This window comes from Panulirus ornatus, chromosome 32 (assembly GCF_036320965.1).
Source record: "Panulirus ornatus isolate Po-2019 chromosome 32, ASM3632096v1, whole genome shotgun sequence".
Classification (NCBI taxonomy): domain Eukaryota; kingdom Metazoa; phylum Arthropoda; class Malacostraca; order Decapoda; family Palinuridae; genus Panulirus; species Panulirus ornatus.
In genome coordinates this window covers 25,259,808-25,272,389 of record NC_092255.1, presented here as the reverse complement: position 1 = coordinate 25,272,389, position 12,582 = coordinate 25,259,808, and the positions used below count along the sequence as shown (strand labels likewise).

Genomic DNA, 12,582 nt, shown 5'->3' with positions numbered 1-12,582 from the left:
TAATGCGAGAAGACCTGAAGTTCTCATTACCTTCACGGCTGCCTCACATTACGTATGAAAGTCAAGATTACGTGTGTGTCTTGTTGGGTGATGTGTGTGTCTTGATTATGTACGTCTGCTCACGCTAGGGCTCTGGTAAACAAGCAGAGATTATTTATACTCTGGGTAAACTGATTTGGTTTGCAGAGGGCAGGGGATCAGCCGCGCCATCGGCGTTGGCAGACCCCGAAGGCGGGTGAGTAGTGTTGACTCTGAGCTGTGTGGAATACATCAACCATGATCAGCCCTCCCATCATACCTGAGGGCCGCACCGTCGTACTCAGGGGTCGTACCCTCGTTCTTAAGGCTCATAGCGTCGTGCTTAAGAGGTTAAGGTGTAGTTACAGTATTTGGGATGCAGTATTCACGCAGGGTTCTGATACAGTCAACAGCATGTAGCCCCATAAGAAGCAAGAGCCACTACCATTATGGTGGGAAGTATGGTAAACAGAGTGCAGGAGCCGACGTGATGGTGAGCATTATGGTGAGGGGTAAACAGCAGGAGCTTCCATTATGGAGGTCAATATAAATAATGTAATAATCATTGATCGGTCACCCACACCACACGCCAAGGTCGCCAGCGCCTCACGGCCACAAAACAGGTGCTGATGACACCCTGCCCACCACGGCCACGCCCACCGCAGCCACGCCCATCATGGTCACTCCCATGACCGCCCCGCCCACCACCACCTGTGTACCTGTATAGGGAGGTTGCCTTAACCACTGTACGTTCCTCACTGGGTAAGAAGTTGGAAAGACTGTCTCGTAGGGGACGGTAAGGAACAGATTCGAACCGTCTTCTTCACCGCCATGCCACGCCCATGACTCGGTTATCCCTCTAGCCACGGCCAGGGTCACCATCACCACGTTCATTACCGTCTTCACCATCAGCACCATTGTTACCCCTCACCATTGTTGTCCTCACTGTCACCCTCCTCACCAGGCTGATCTCACCATCACCCTTAGCATCCCATTACCATCGCTAGCAGGACCATCTTCATCGTCATCATCACTTCACCACTGTCGCCCTTGCCACGCCAGTTCCCTCGTCCAGTGCGTGTGTTGAGCCTCACCCCATCCCAGGATGTGTCCTTAACCGACACCAACGCGAACCACACGGGGACCTGGTCCTTGGTGCGTCCTCCCGCAGGATCGGCAAGACAAGCCTTGCCCCGCCCGAGGACAGGTTTCCTTCCCCCGCTCACCGCCCTGGGTGTAGGACGTCCCGGTTGATATGCTTGGAACACCTCCACGGGGCAGAGACCACTCTGGAAACGCCAGCCTAGTGCTCCTCTCTCTCTCTCTCTCTCTCTCTCTCTCTCTCTCTCTCTCTCTCTCTCTCTCTCTCTCTCTCTCTCTCTCTCTCTCTCAGATTAGTGTGTGTGTGTGTGTGTGTACTGCATGGTGTATCACGTGATGTTTCATCCCCCATAGTATGTCTGTAACTCTTGACTCGTGCATTACATGGTGAGTGTCGCCTCAAGGTGTGTAAGGTGTTATGGTTGTTGAAGCTGTGGTGTGTGGACTGTATAGTTGCTGTGGTCAGTGTACCCCATGGTGTGTGTACTTTATATACTGTATATTGAGTGGTGAGTGTACTGCATAATGTATATATTGTATAATGAGTGATGGGTGTAGCCTTGTGTACTTTATGGTTGTTGGAGCTGGTAAATTTACCCCTATATTGTTTATATCATGTACGAATTCTTTTGGTGTGTGTGTGTGTGTGTAACCCACCATGTGTGTACGTCATGGCGTGTGCACTTCGTGACTTATAGACTGGGCGGGGCAGCAGGACAGAGAGACGTTTTTGGCCAGTATGACATTATTAGGTCGGCAAAAAAGCTGTGGTAAAAAGTGCAATTAGCGATCAGCTTCGTCTGCCTCATTCAGGAGGCAAGACCGAGTTACGTGTTAGACTCCCGATGTGTGTGTGTGTGTGTGTGTGTGTGTGTGTGTGTGACTCACCTGCTGGTGCTCGGTGGCTCACAATCCCAGCGTCGACGTTACGACTCTGGGGCACGACGATGCGACCTTGGACCATGACGGTACGACCTGTGGTTATGATGGCCGGGCCTTTGACTTGGCTTTCGTACCTAAGGGTCGTACCATCGCGTTTAAGGGTCTTACCGTCGTTGTTCACAAGGAGTTCAGGATCTTCCCCTGCAGACAATCCACTTGACAGTGTTTTTTTTTTTTTAAACGAGTTATGCAGCCCCAGGGGCGTAGACCTCCCTTCCCCCTACCTAAACCTCCCCCTCTTTACACGGTGATGAACCCCCTCCCTGCTCCTCCCTCTTCCCCCTCCAGCCAGCCACAGGAACGCGTCCCCCTCTGGTCGTATGGTCACACTGGATGATTCACTCTTGGTTCACTGAGTCGTAAACCATATAACACCACCACTGCCACCGCCGCCCCTCTGCCGCTCATTTTGCCTTGCTGACAACCCTTTCCAACCCCCACCACTCACTGCAGTCGCCCGCACACGTTTCCTGCTGCCACCTGTCCCCTTCTTCTACCATTATGTGCCGTCTACCAACTCACCTATTGCAGCCACCCAGAGTCAAGTGCCACCTGTCCACTGCAGCCGCCCAGGGAGTCTGGTGCCACCTGTCTAATGCAGCCGCCCAGGGAGTCTGGTGCCGCCTATCCACTACAACCGCTCAAGAGTTCTTGGTGTGGGCGACTCACGCCTCCCAGTGCCGTCCTGCCAGACTTCCTCGTATCATCAATGTACTTCATTCACCCAAGGTTCCTGGTCCACCTCACTCTCTACTGCTGCCCCCTCCTCCATGTGCTCCACCTACTGCCTCCCAGCATTGTAGTTTCCCACGCCTGCTGTTGGCTGCAACTGTATAACTTCCCCATGTGGCCGCCCAGTAGACCCTGACATTGGCGTGTGTATTGATTTCAAAACCCGTTGTTGTTCTGAGCTGAGTTCATGTTTAGCATCTGAAATTTGTTTTAACATTATCTGACACATGATAGACACCTGGAACACGTGTAGCGGCACGTTACACAAGGCACAAGTCTGAGACATGCTCAACATCTTCTGAAAGAGTCCAGAACATACGGGCGTTACTCTGAACTTAACTGATTCTCAAGGAGATGATGGATTGTATTTTAGGACTGTTTGTGTTCGTGCTTTGTTTCGTTGTTGACTGTTGATCCATGGGAGGAGAGGTCATCTTCCTCCAGCGAACGAGTATTGTTGGGTCTGGCCGTGTTTTGCGTGAGGACTTTGTGGGACGGGGCCTTGCATGTAAATGACGCCCCTCTCCGCTACCCCACGCCTCGGGTGACGGGCAATACTGGGAGCAGTGAGTCACAGGGCGTTCATAAGGGCGCCATCATCCTGTCCTTGACGCAGGCGATATATTGGGAGACCTGCCGATGGGATGAACAACTTTCAAAAGCTGCTAAAATCGTTAGCCAGTTAAGAAAAAATAAAAAAAGAAGCGGTTTATGTGAATGTCCACTGTCACTGGGCTTGCGGTGACTTCGCACATTCTAGACCAGTTCCTAATTAGTCCACTGCCGTCATGACGCAGCGCTAACACCGAACTCACTCGATCCTGTCTTTGCTGCCTTTGTTTGTACTCCTCCTCCTCCTCCTGATGATGATGTGGTCAGCAGTCATCGTATCTGCCGCTGTTTGATCCCATGTCCAAGTGGTTAGTTGACCGCATGGGTCAGTCTTATAGGAAGGGATGTACGTGAAGAGTTCATTTGGGTACAACAGGACGAGGAGGAAAAATATGCGATGGTTTGAACCTGTGATCCATCTATGCGGATGTCTCCGATCGTCACGCCCAGCCTGCATCACGTGGATACGTCGGGGGAAGGAAGGTCTGCCCATCGCATTCGTACCCTTGCGTAGGATGACGTGACCTCTGCCCTGACACTTGCCAGATCCACAAGCTGTACTCTGGCAAACCCACCATGTTAACTGTATCGTGATGTTTACCCTGACTGTGTGTGGTATATCCTGCCACATGTGCTGCATGTACCTTACCACATCTACCACACGTACCACCTTACCACATGTACCACACGTACCACCTTACCACATGTACCACACGTACCACCTTACCACATCTACCACACGTACCATGCGGTGCTGGGGCAAGGAGACGGTTCAGTAAGTTCCCCGCCACCTTAGTGTTGATCGTAACATGTCATAACGTAAGCAGCTTTGGACCCCCATTGGTAGAGGTATACGGGAAGGTCATCACCCGAGTCACTGATGACCGATGTGGTCACGCGACGAAGGCCAAGCACTCGTCAGGCGTTTGTGAGTTGTTGGAAGTTGAGTTTCTGTTACCGGAGAGTTTTGTAACTCACACACACGGTATTCGTTGCTAAAGACTCGCCCCATCCCAACTTAGCGCTGGACCTGGTCTTTGAACGGTCCCCTTACCCCCTTTATGATTCTGTTTACTCATTATATTGCATTTATGTATATACTTATATGAGAGAGCTATGTAGTTACTAGCTAGCTCTTTGGTAAACTGTTAAACTGCGATATAGCTTAGGGTAGACCCTCACTGTGTTGGAGAGAGAGAGAGAGAGAGAGAGAGAGAGAGAGAGAGAGAGAGAGAGAGAGAGAGAGAGAGAGAGAGAGAATAGGTAGAGCAAACCTGAAATATTTTGGAAGAAACGCCGAAAGATAACGAAACGTGCAAAAACGGGACGAGGGGAAAAAGTGTTAAACTATTCTGCTCTGAAAAGAAGGCAAACACGGAGCCTGAGTTTTATGAAGTGGTGCTTTCAACTCGGAGGAGCTTTGTTGGTGTGGCTCCGGCTGTGTGAAGCACCAGCAGTGCTCCAGCCCCGTGGCAAACAGCCTCGTATATTCAAGTTGGGGATCTGTGTGTGTGTGTGCTCCATCAAAGCAAGAGAAATTAGTGTGGGGAAAATGCAGAGGAATTGCTGCTTGAATTTAGATGGTGAAGGAAATTTCGTGAAAGTGAGTTTTTTTTATATATATCTTTTTTCTTTCTTTTTCGATGTTACAAGACGTGCTGTTGTTTCTAGGGGTGGTGCAACACCATGTTTGAGGTGGTGTTATGTAAGACCACGTTGGAGATGGTGGTGTTGTGAGCTGTATGTCTAGTAAGACCACGTTGGAGATGGTGGTGTTGTGAGCTGTATGTCTAGTGTGTTGGTGCGCAGCGTTGTCTGACTAACTTAGATTAGCTTTCTAATCTGAACCATATTGTATATTCCTTGACCATTAGGGTCAGACAATATATTGTACATGTCACGACAAAATTTTCCTTTTTAGTAGTTGCTTGTTTTTTGCATTGTCTATACACCATCTTCTTTCTGTTCCAGACTGGAGGCGTGTTACTACCCGGCCCGTCACGTGAATGTAAACAGACTGAGGACGTCGTGACGCAGATGGAGACGGTCTTCTGTATAGTTAATTCGTGAATATCGACCACGGGGACCAATATGTCGTGCAGTGCAGACGAAGTTAACCAAACCCGATGGAATGGACGGTCGCATGTTAAGGAGAGCCATCTTTCCCTTATGCTTCTGTTGCAGGCCGGACAGGCGAAGGGAGAGTAGTTTGGCGTCCTGTCCCACGGTACAGGCGGATGCTTGATTCAGCGAAGCATCCCAGATGAAGCTGAAGACCACACTCAAGCGCCCTCCGTGGCGTCGCAAGAAAATGGCCCAGACCCGTGACGCTAGCCTGGCGCAGAGCATCGGACGCCTGATCAAACCTCGCTCACAGGAGAACCCGCCCGCCGCAGCAGCCACCCGCGCCGTTGACCCTTCGGTTTACAACGAACTGGTGACCCCGAGGGACCCCGCCCTAGGGATGGGAACGCCTGACAAAAGCCATATCGTGTACACGAGCAGACCCGTCGTGCCGGTGTACCCCGCCAGCGATGATGATCCGGACGACGATGAGTTCGGCGAAGTGCAGCGGGTGCCCATCACCCTGTATTACGACGCCCGCGGAGATGTCATCGAGGAGCGGGCGTGGGCCGGCCTGTGTAAGTCGTGGGGCCGTATCCGAGGACGTGGTGGAGGTCAGTCTCACCAGGAGAGTGGCTCAGAATCTGAGGCTGACCACAGGGAATGCTTGGGGAAGTTGAAAGCGCGCAGCTGGGTCGAGGGACGATACATGAGAAGCTATGGTGAAGAAAAAACGAGCTCAGAAAGGCCCCTTAACTGCTACTTTGGTGGGAGAGACGTCCCGAGGTTTAGAGAGGTGCGGGGCGTGAGGGGGAAGGCGGCGATGGCAGGTGTGGATGATAGTGAGGAGGCATCGCTCGGGAGATCACATAGTGACAGGCCGATACCCGCACACTGTGGTGATGGGCGGAGCGTCTGGGAGGCCAGGGGGCGGAGCCTGCAACGTCGGTACCCGCCAGACACCGCCCATTACCCTCACATGACGTCACGACGTACATCGTGCCACAGTGATCCACAGGATGTGATATGGTCGTCCATGTGTGCCATGTATCCCGGCGTGGCATGGGCGAGCGTGGGCGGGATGGGCGGAGCTGGTGAGGGAGTCTGGGTCGACCCAGGTGAGGCTCATCAGTATGGTGGTACCCGCGTGGCCACGCGCGCCGACCCCCGCACACCTGGCCAGGTGCAGGACTCCACAGGGAATCGTAGGAGGCAGTGTCGTGTGAGGGATAAGCAGAGTCATCACAGACAACTGAACATCTCCGAGGACACGAAACTCTGGTGCAGGACGGGTGAACGTGTGGCATATGACGGGAGGACACGAGGACCCGGCATGCCCAGCATGGACCAGCTGATTGAGCGGCCAGGTTGTGGCGGGGCCAGACAGTGTGCGGCACAACGTAGCCTCACGCCCGCAGGCACCACACTCCCGGGCCATACTGCCTTCGCCCACACCCTCACCCATATTGATTATGACAACTTGAGGCCAGCCTGGCCCCGGAAGGAGGAGGAGCAGGGCTACTGTAGCGGGGTAGAGAGGCGACAGGACACGGTGCCACACACCAGCAGCGCCCCGCCCTCGTCTGATGATTCCAGCCACTGTCATCGTCGGCACCGGGAGCCACGCCTGGGGCCACGGTCATCGGCGGGGGACCAGGGGAGGCGTGGTGAGGGGGCGTGGCCAGGAGGGCCTCGTGTCCAGGCGAGCGGAACATGTGGAGCACTGGGCCAGGCGGGACCTGAGTCGCCAGTCTCCGCGCGCACTTTGCCACGTGCACACGCGCGCTCACGTCACACGTGTAGTTCCAGCAGTGTACTCAGTGAAAACAGTGTTAGCAGTGAGAGCAGTAGTGTTGGTGCGCTGAGTGAAGATAGCCAGAGTGTTGGTGACACGAGTGTGAGAGTGAACATCAGTGACTGTGAATCATGGTGGTGGTACCAGGATGGTGTTTGTGAGGGTGAGTGTACCTGTGACATGCCCTGCAAGGTGTCGGGCATTCCTGTGTACCAAGGGCGAGGGGGGGATCCTCCTCGACACTCGAGAGAGGATGTACCCCCCGCAGCCCATCCTGCAGCAGCTGGCGGTCGCGGTCGAGGCTCTGGACGCCGTAATGTGGGTAGCAAGACTTCAGTGACAAACTCAAGTCGATCTCCTGCCTTGTTGGGACGACGGAGCAGTTTTGGGCCCCAAGGGATCTCCCGGGGAAGCACTAACCAGGACATCGAAGTTGACCCACAGTCGCGGACTTCTCCGTCAGGCCCGGGAGGTGGACAACATAACACCACCCACAGTGATCATACCAGAGGTGCGGGAGCCTCATCACTCAGGGCGCGAGCCTCACCTTCTCCTTCCACCCGTTCTCCAGCCCGCGGAACATCTCCTGGACTAGGGATTCGATCCCCTTCCCCTGCAGCTGCAGGGAGGACCTCTACCACAATGCGGCGACGTGATTCACAGGGAGAGCCCCGTACTCCCCCTGTGACACCCTCGAGTCGTCGTCCGCCGCCGCGCGCCGTGTACCAGGTCAAGTTGTCCTCTGGTGCCTCCTCACGAGACTCGCCACCCATGCATAGAGATAAATCTAAGCTCCCCGTCATGGCTTCCAAGTCCATCAAGAACGACGCGTCCCAGGGCACACCGCGCACCGTTCCCCCCACGCCCGGGCTCAGGGAGGGCGTCATCAGGCCAGAGGCTGGGAAAAGACGCTGTTAAAGATCGAGAAGGTATTGATGATGGGAAGCACTTGGAACAAGCAGGACAGACATCTTTAAAGTTAGACACCCCTCCGAAATCACTCCCCCTTTCATTGTCTGTGAACTCCCCTGTGTCCCCCGAAGCCAAAGACGATGGCACTGGAGGGAAGGCGTTCGTGGACGTGGGCGGAGCGTCCGTCACTGATAACAACACTGCTCCTAATCGACAGAGTCAGACCGGGAAAACACCACCTGTCTCACGGACTAAGTCGACGTCTTTTCTTCCCAAGGCCCCTTCCCCTCAGGAGAAGCCATCTGGATTATTACGTCCAGGGAGCAACAGGCTGACATCATCAGCATCTCGACTGACGTCAGGCCGTCGTAACACAACCGATACTTCAAGACCTAGTGACTCCAGGCTGGACCGGACGCTGAGTGTCAGCTCCACACACATCACGCCAAAAGTGAGTGTGACCCGCACCTACTCGGGGCCCAAAAGTTCCCTTGCTGATGGAGCTAATCGGGCCAGGATTGTTCGGAGGGTCATGAACGGTAGCAGAACGAACCTCAGCAAGAAGAAATCCACATCCAAGACGTCTCTGGTCGTCGGCCGTCACAACATTTACAATCGCAGTAAATCGGGTTCCAAGAGCTCACTGTTAGGGTCGAGGAATAACTTGTTTAGGGCGAGTCTTGACTCCCAGAGGACTGAAAGCACAACAGATTCCGGCTGCAACTCTCCCATGTACGGAAGCCAGTGTTCACTGGACGGTGACCGAAAGAGACACAGTTCCTCCCCTTGTCCAAACCTCCGCAAGAGGGTGGGATCGAGTTCATTTGTTTCCATGATATCCAGATCTGACAGTGACAGAACGAATAACAAAGACAAGAAAAATGAACGCAGGGTTGAAGCTACGCCGCCTAGTTTGCCCATAAGAACACCTGATCCCACACTCCCTGGTAGACCGGAGCGTGATACAAAAGCCACAGTCATAGAACCTGATGCCGTTGACAGGGATATAGGGACCGATACGAAGTCTGACGGGTCAGTCACTGAGACGAAGGTGTGTGAGGCAGACGCCGCTGGTCGCAAGGGAAAGACCCTCCATTCACGTTACTTCAGTGGCAGCAGCTTAGTGCAGAAGATGCAGAAGCCTTCAGTGTCTGTTAAACGATCGTCCAGCCTGCAGATCCCCAGCAGGTACAAGCCGGCTCCTCCCCCAAAGCCGTCGCCGAGCGGCCTCCGCGCCAGTAGCAGCTCGCTCATCTGTGACAACGTCGACGGGGAAGGTAAAGAAAATCGACCTCTGCCTGGTATCAGTGTCTCTTTCCGTTCTGTCTCTTCCCGACAGCCTCAAAGCTACGGCAGTTATAAAGGTCTCGCTAGGAACAATGAAAAGGAAATTGCTTCTCAGGATAAAAAGGAGATAACCAAGGTCTCGATTGTGGCGGAACCAAAGACAAAAGAGGAGAAAGGCATTCAGGTTGAAGCCTCGAGCAGCGAGGAGGATGCAGACGAAGATGAGTATGACCTTGAAGAAGAGGAAAGAGAAGATGAAGATGAGGGAGATGGAAAAGAAGAAGAGGAGGAGAAAGAAATGATAACATGTGGTGGATCAGATAGCCATCATGGTCAGACTGAGGGAGTATCATCAGCCAGATCTCAGGTTCGGTATGATGGACCCAGGAATTCCCCACAACCTTTACCTGGGTCATTCAGAGCGAGGGACGGCCAACCCACCCCTGAAAGGACGGGGAAGACCATCGCACACATTTCTGTGGGGCAGGAGAAGGGCAAGGCGAACGTGACGGAGAAAATGGAATGCCGGAGTGAAATTGAGGATAATCGGAACAACGAGAAGAAAGCGAGTTTAGGTGACGAAGAAAATCACATAATCCAGCGTCTGGAGACGTCGTTGGCTGATATCATAGACTCAGCAGTCCTCAAGAATCTTAAGATAAACGGAAATATTCTGGCCGACCAGTTCGACGCCATCATCGCCACACTGAAGAAGGTGGCGGCGTCTGTGGACTCGGGAGACTCGGACTCCCCACCACTCAACCGCCGGAATTCTGACGATGGGGTGAAGGCGGCGCCCAAGACCCCCATATCCCCCACGACGCCCCTAACTGCAACCCCCGTGTCAACGTCGTCATCGTCACCCATGAGTCCGCTGAGCCCGTCTACCCCCCGATCGCCGCCTTCCAAGACTCCTCTGTCGCTGTTCTCCATCAGTGAGTGTTACCCGGGACACGCAATGACGCCCCCCACCTTCACCAAGAACAGAAAGCTGTCCCTCCCGCGGGATTCCCTCCAGGATAACTCGCCCACCCTAGCCGAGCTGGCTCGACGACTCCACGCTAACCCTAATCACCTCAGAGCCGACCAGGACTACGTCGACTTTATGGACCTGGACCAACCGTATGTTAGTCCAGTGCCTACGGGGGTTAGCACGAGTGATCTTATTAGGGGCGAGCCAACGCCGAAGTCTTACGGCAGGAAGAACAGCACAGGTTCCTTGGGACTCTCCTCCTGTGCCTCTCTCCTGCAGGACAAGTCCTACTACGCCGGGGGACCCACGACGACAGCCAGCGTCACCAATCTGAATTCCTCGGAGGATTACACCCATTTGTTCGGACCGCGGCAGAGTGCCTTCAGAAAGGTCCACAGCACCTCCAACGTGAACGGCGCTGTTTCAGGGGGCTCGCACCGCATGTTCCAGCGCCATCTGTCGCTCTGTGGTCCCGACGACGTACGAGCAGAGAACAGGCTGCGAAAAAGCTTATCCAAGAGTCGGGAGCTGTTGAGCCAACTAGAAAATGAATACAAGAGGATAAAAGGCGATGAGAGCAAAAGCGCCCGTAATTCTCTGATCATAGATCAGAGCTGGCTCGATAAGGATTTTGACGAGCTTCTCCAGACTCTGTCCAACGACAAGACCATCCAGTCGGACCCCCACGAGACACTTGCATTCCTAGCCAACAGCGGTGGTCATTCCTCCTCGTCCTGTGCCTCCTCCTCCAGCAAGAGCGACAAGTGGAGGGGCCTGAAGAAGGACACCCCACCGCTGCCGATGACCGACAGCCCGAGGGCCAGGCGCCACCAGAGTGTAGCAGGATCTGAGGGTCGCCATATCTTCTCGTTCTTCCAAAAGAAAGGTCGGAGTCAATCTCTCACCGGCACGGAAGCGATCAAGATAGCCCTGCCCATCACGCCGGAGTACGGCCCCCAGGACGGAGATACCCAGGGGCCGCCGAGGGTCACTTACGAGAGCGCGACGTTAGATCGTCCGGGACGAACTAACCGAAGTAACAGTATTCCCCTGGGGTCGCCACTTGCCCTGGGCGGGAGTGGGTTACCGCTCGACCTCGTGGGGATCTTCAAGAAGAACAGGAGCAAATCCCTGTCTAAACCTGCCACTGCTGAAGAGGAGGGCGGCGAGGACGCCCCTGACGACGAAGGACAACAAGAGGAAGAGGAGGTCGAGGGGGAGGATGAGCCTGCCAAACAAATGCGGTCGCTCTCGCTGCCCAAGTCCTTCCTCTCGGACAAATACGGACTCACTGGGTTCAAGGCCGCCCTACCAAGGTAAGTGTCAACCGCTTTGACTTGCCACTCCCACGCACTTAATCCTGAACACGTCTTTAAACGCTCAAGATTCACTTGTCACAATTTGTTTTTTCTTAAACGAGTCTTTTTCCGTCAGTTATAAATAATTTTATGTAATTCTGGTATGCTGAATGAATACTTTTATGTAATTCTGATATACTAAATGTGATTTGACTTTTTGGGAGCTAATGATTATGTGTGTAGGCGAGGCAACAATATTTACGTATGTAAATTAAGCAACTGAATTGCAGTTACCCAACAATCATTTTATTCTGTTTACAAGGACTGAATTTTTATATGGGTTTAATTTTTACGGAACTGAATATTGAAAAGTTTTAATTGCATAAAAGTTGTATGTTTCATTGTACTATTTTTATGAATATTTTTAGTCATTTTCAAAATTAGTTAATATTATAGATTAACTTTTTGGCAGGCGACCACATAGGTGCTTTTGTTAATGGACTGACAGAGGGGAAGGTGTACCGTGATGGACCTTAGTCCCAAGAACTGTTCTTGATGGTATAGAGACTCGTGTGTGGTTGTAGACCATCACCAGGTTACACACCGCGTGATGACGAAGTAACAATCGCGGGGACACATGGGATTACGCGCACGGCTTACTGTCAAAGGTAAACACAGCAAGCGCAAGTGTGTAACAGTTTTACCCCGTTATTTAGGGAGATTTGGAAGTGGACGAGAGATACAAGTGTTGTGCATAAGACTGTTTAAACAGCCACTCAAAGACTCGACCAGTCCAGCTTCACTTGTATTAATGGATGCAAACTCCTGGGTTTAGCGATATATATATA

General features: G+C 53.1%; 2 protein-coding genes across 4 annotated transcripts in view; both read left to right on the top strand.

Moving 5' to 3' along the window:
- Window positions 1-8,195, top strand: part of LOC139759197 (uncharacterized) — a 50,657-nt gene extending 42,462 nt beyond the window's left edge. For all 3 annotated transcript variants that reach the window (XM_071681262.1, XM_071681261.1, XM_071681263.1), the window contains exon 3: window positions 5,377-8,195. In XM_071681262.1, the coding sequence (XP_071537363.1) occupies window positions 5,669-8,182 (2,514 nt within the window). In that variant the 5' untranslated portion in view covers window positions 5,377-5,668 and the 3' untranslated portion in view covers window positions 8,183-8,195. The remainder of the gene's footprint in view (window positions 1-5,376) is intronic.
- Window positions 8,195-12,582, top strand: part of RhoGEF3 (Rho guanine nucleotide exchange factor 3) — a 296,106-nt gene continuing 291,718 nt past the window's right edge. The window contains exon 1 of the mRNA XM_071681260.1: window positions 8,195-11,752. Coding sequence (XP_071537361.1) covers window positions 8,709-11,752 — 3,044 coding nt within the window. The 5' untranslated portion in view covers window positions 8,195-8,708. The remainder of the gene's footprint in view (window positions 11,753-12,582) is intronic.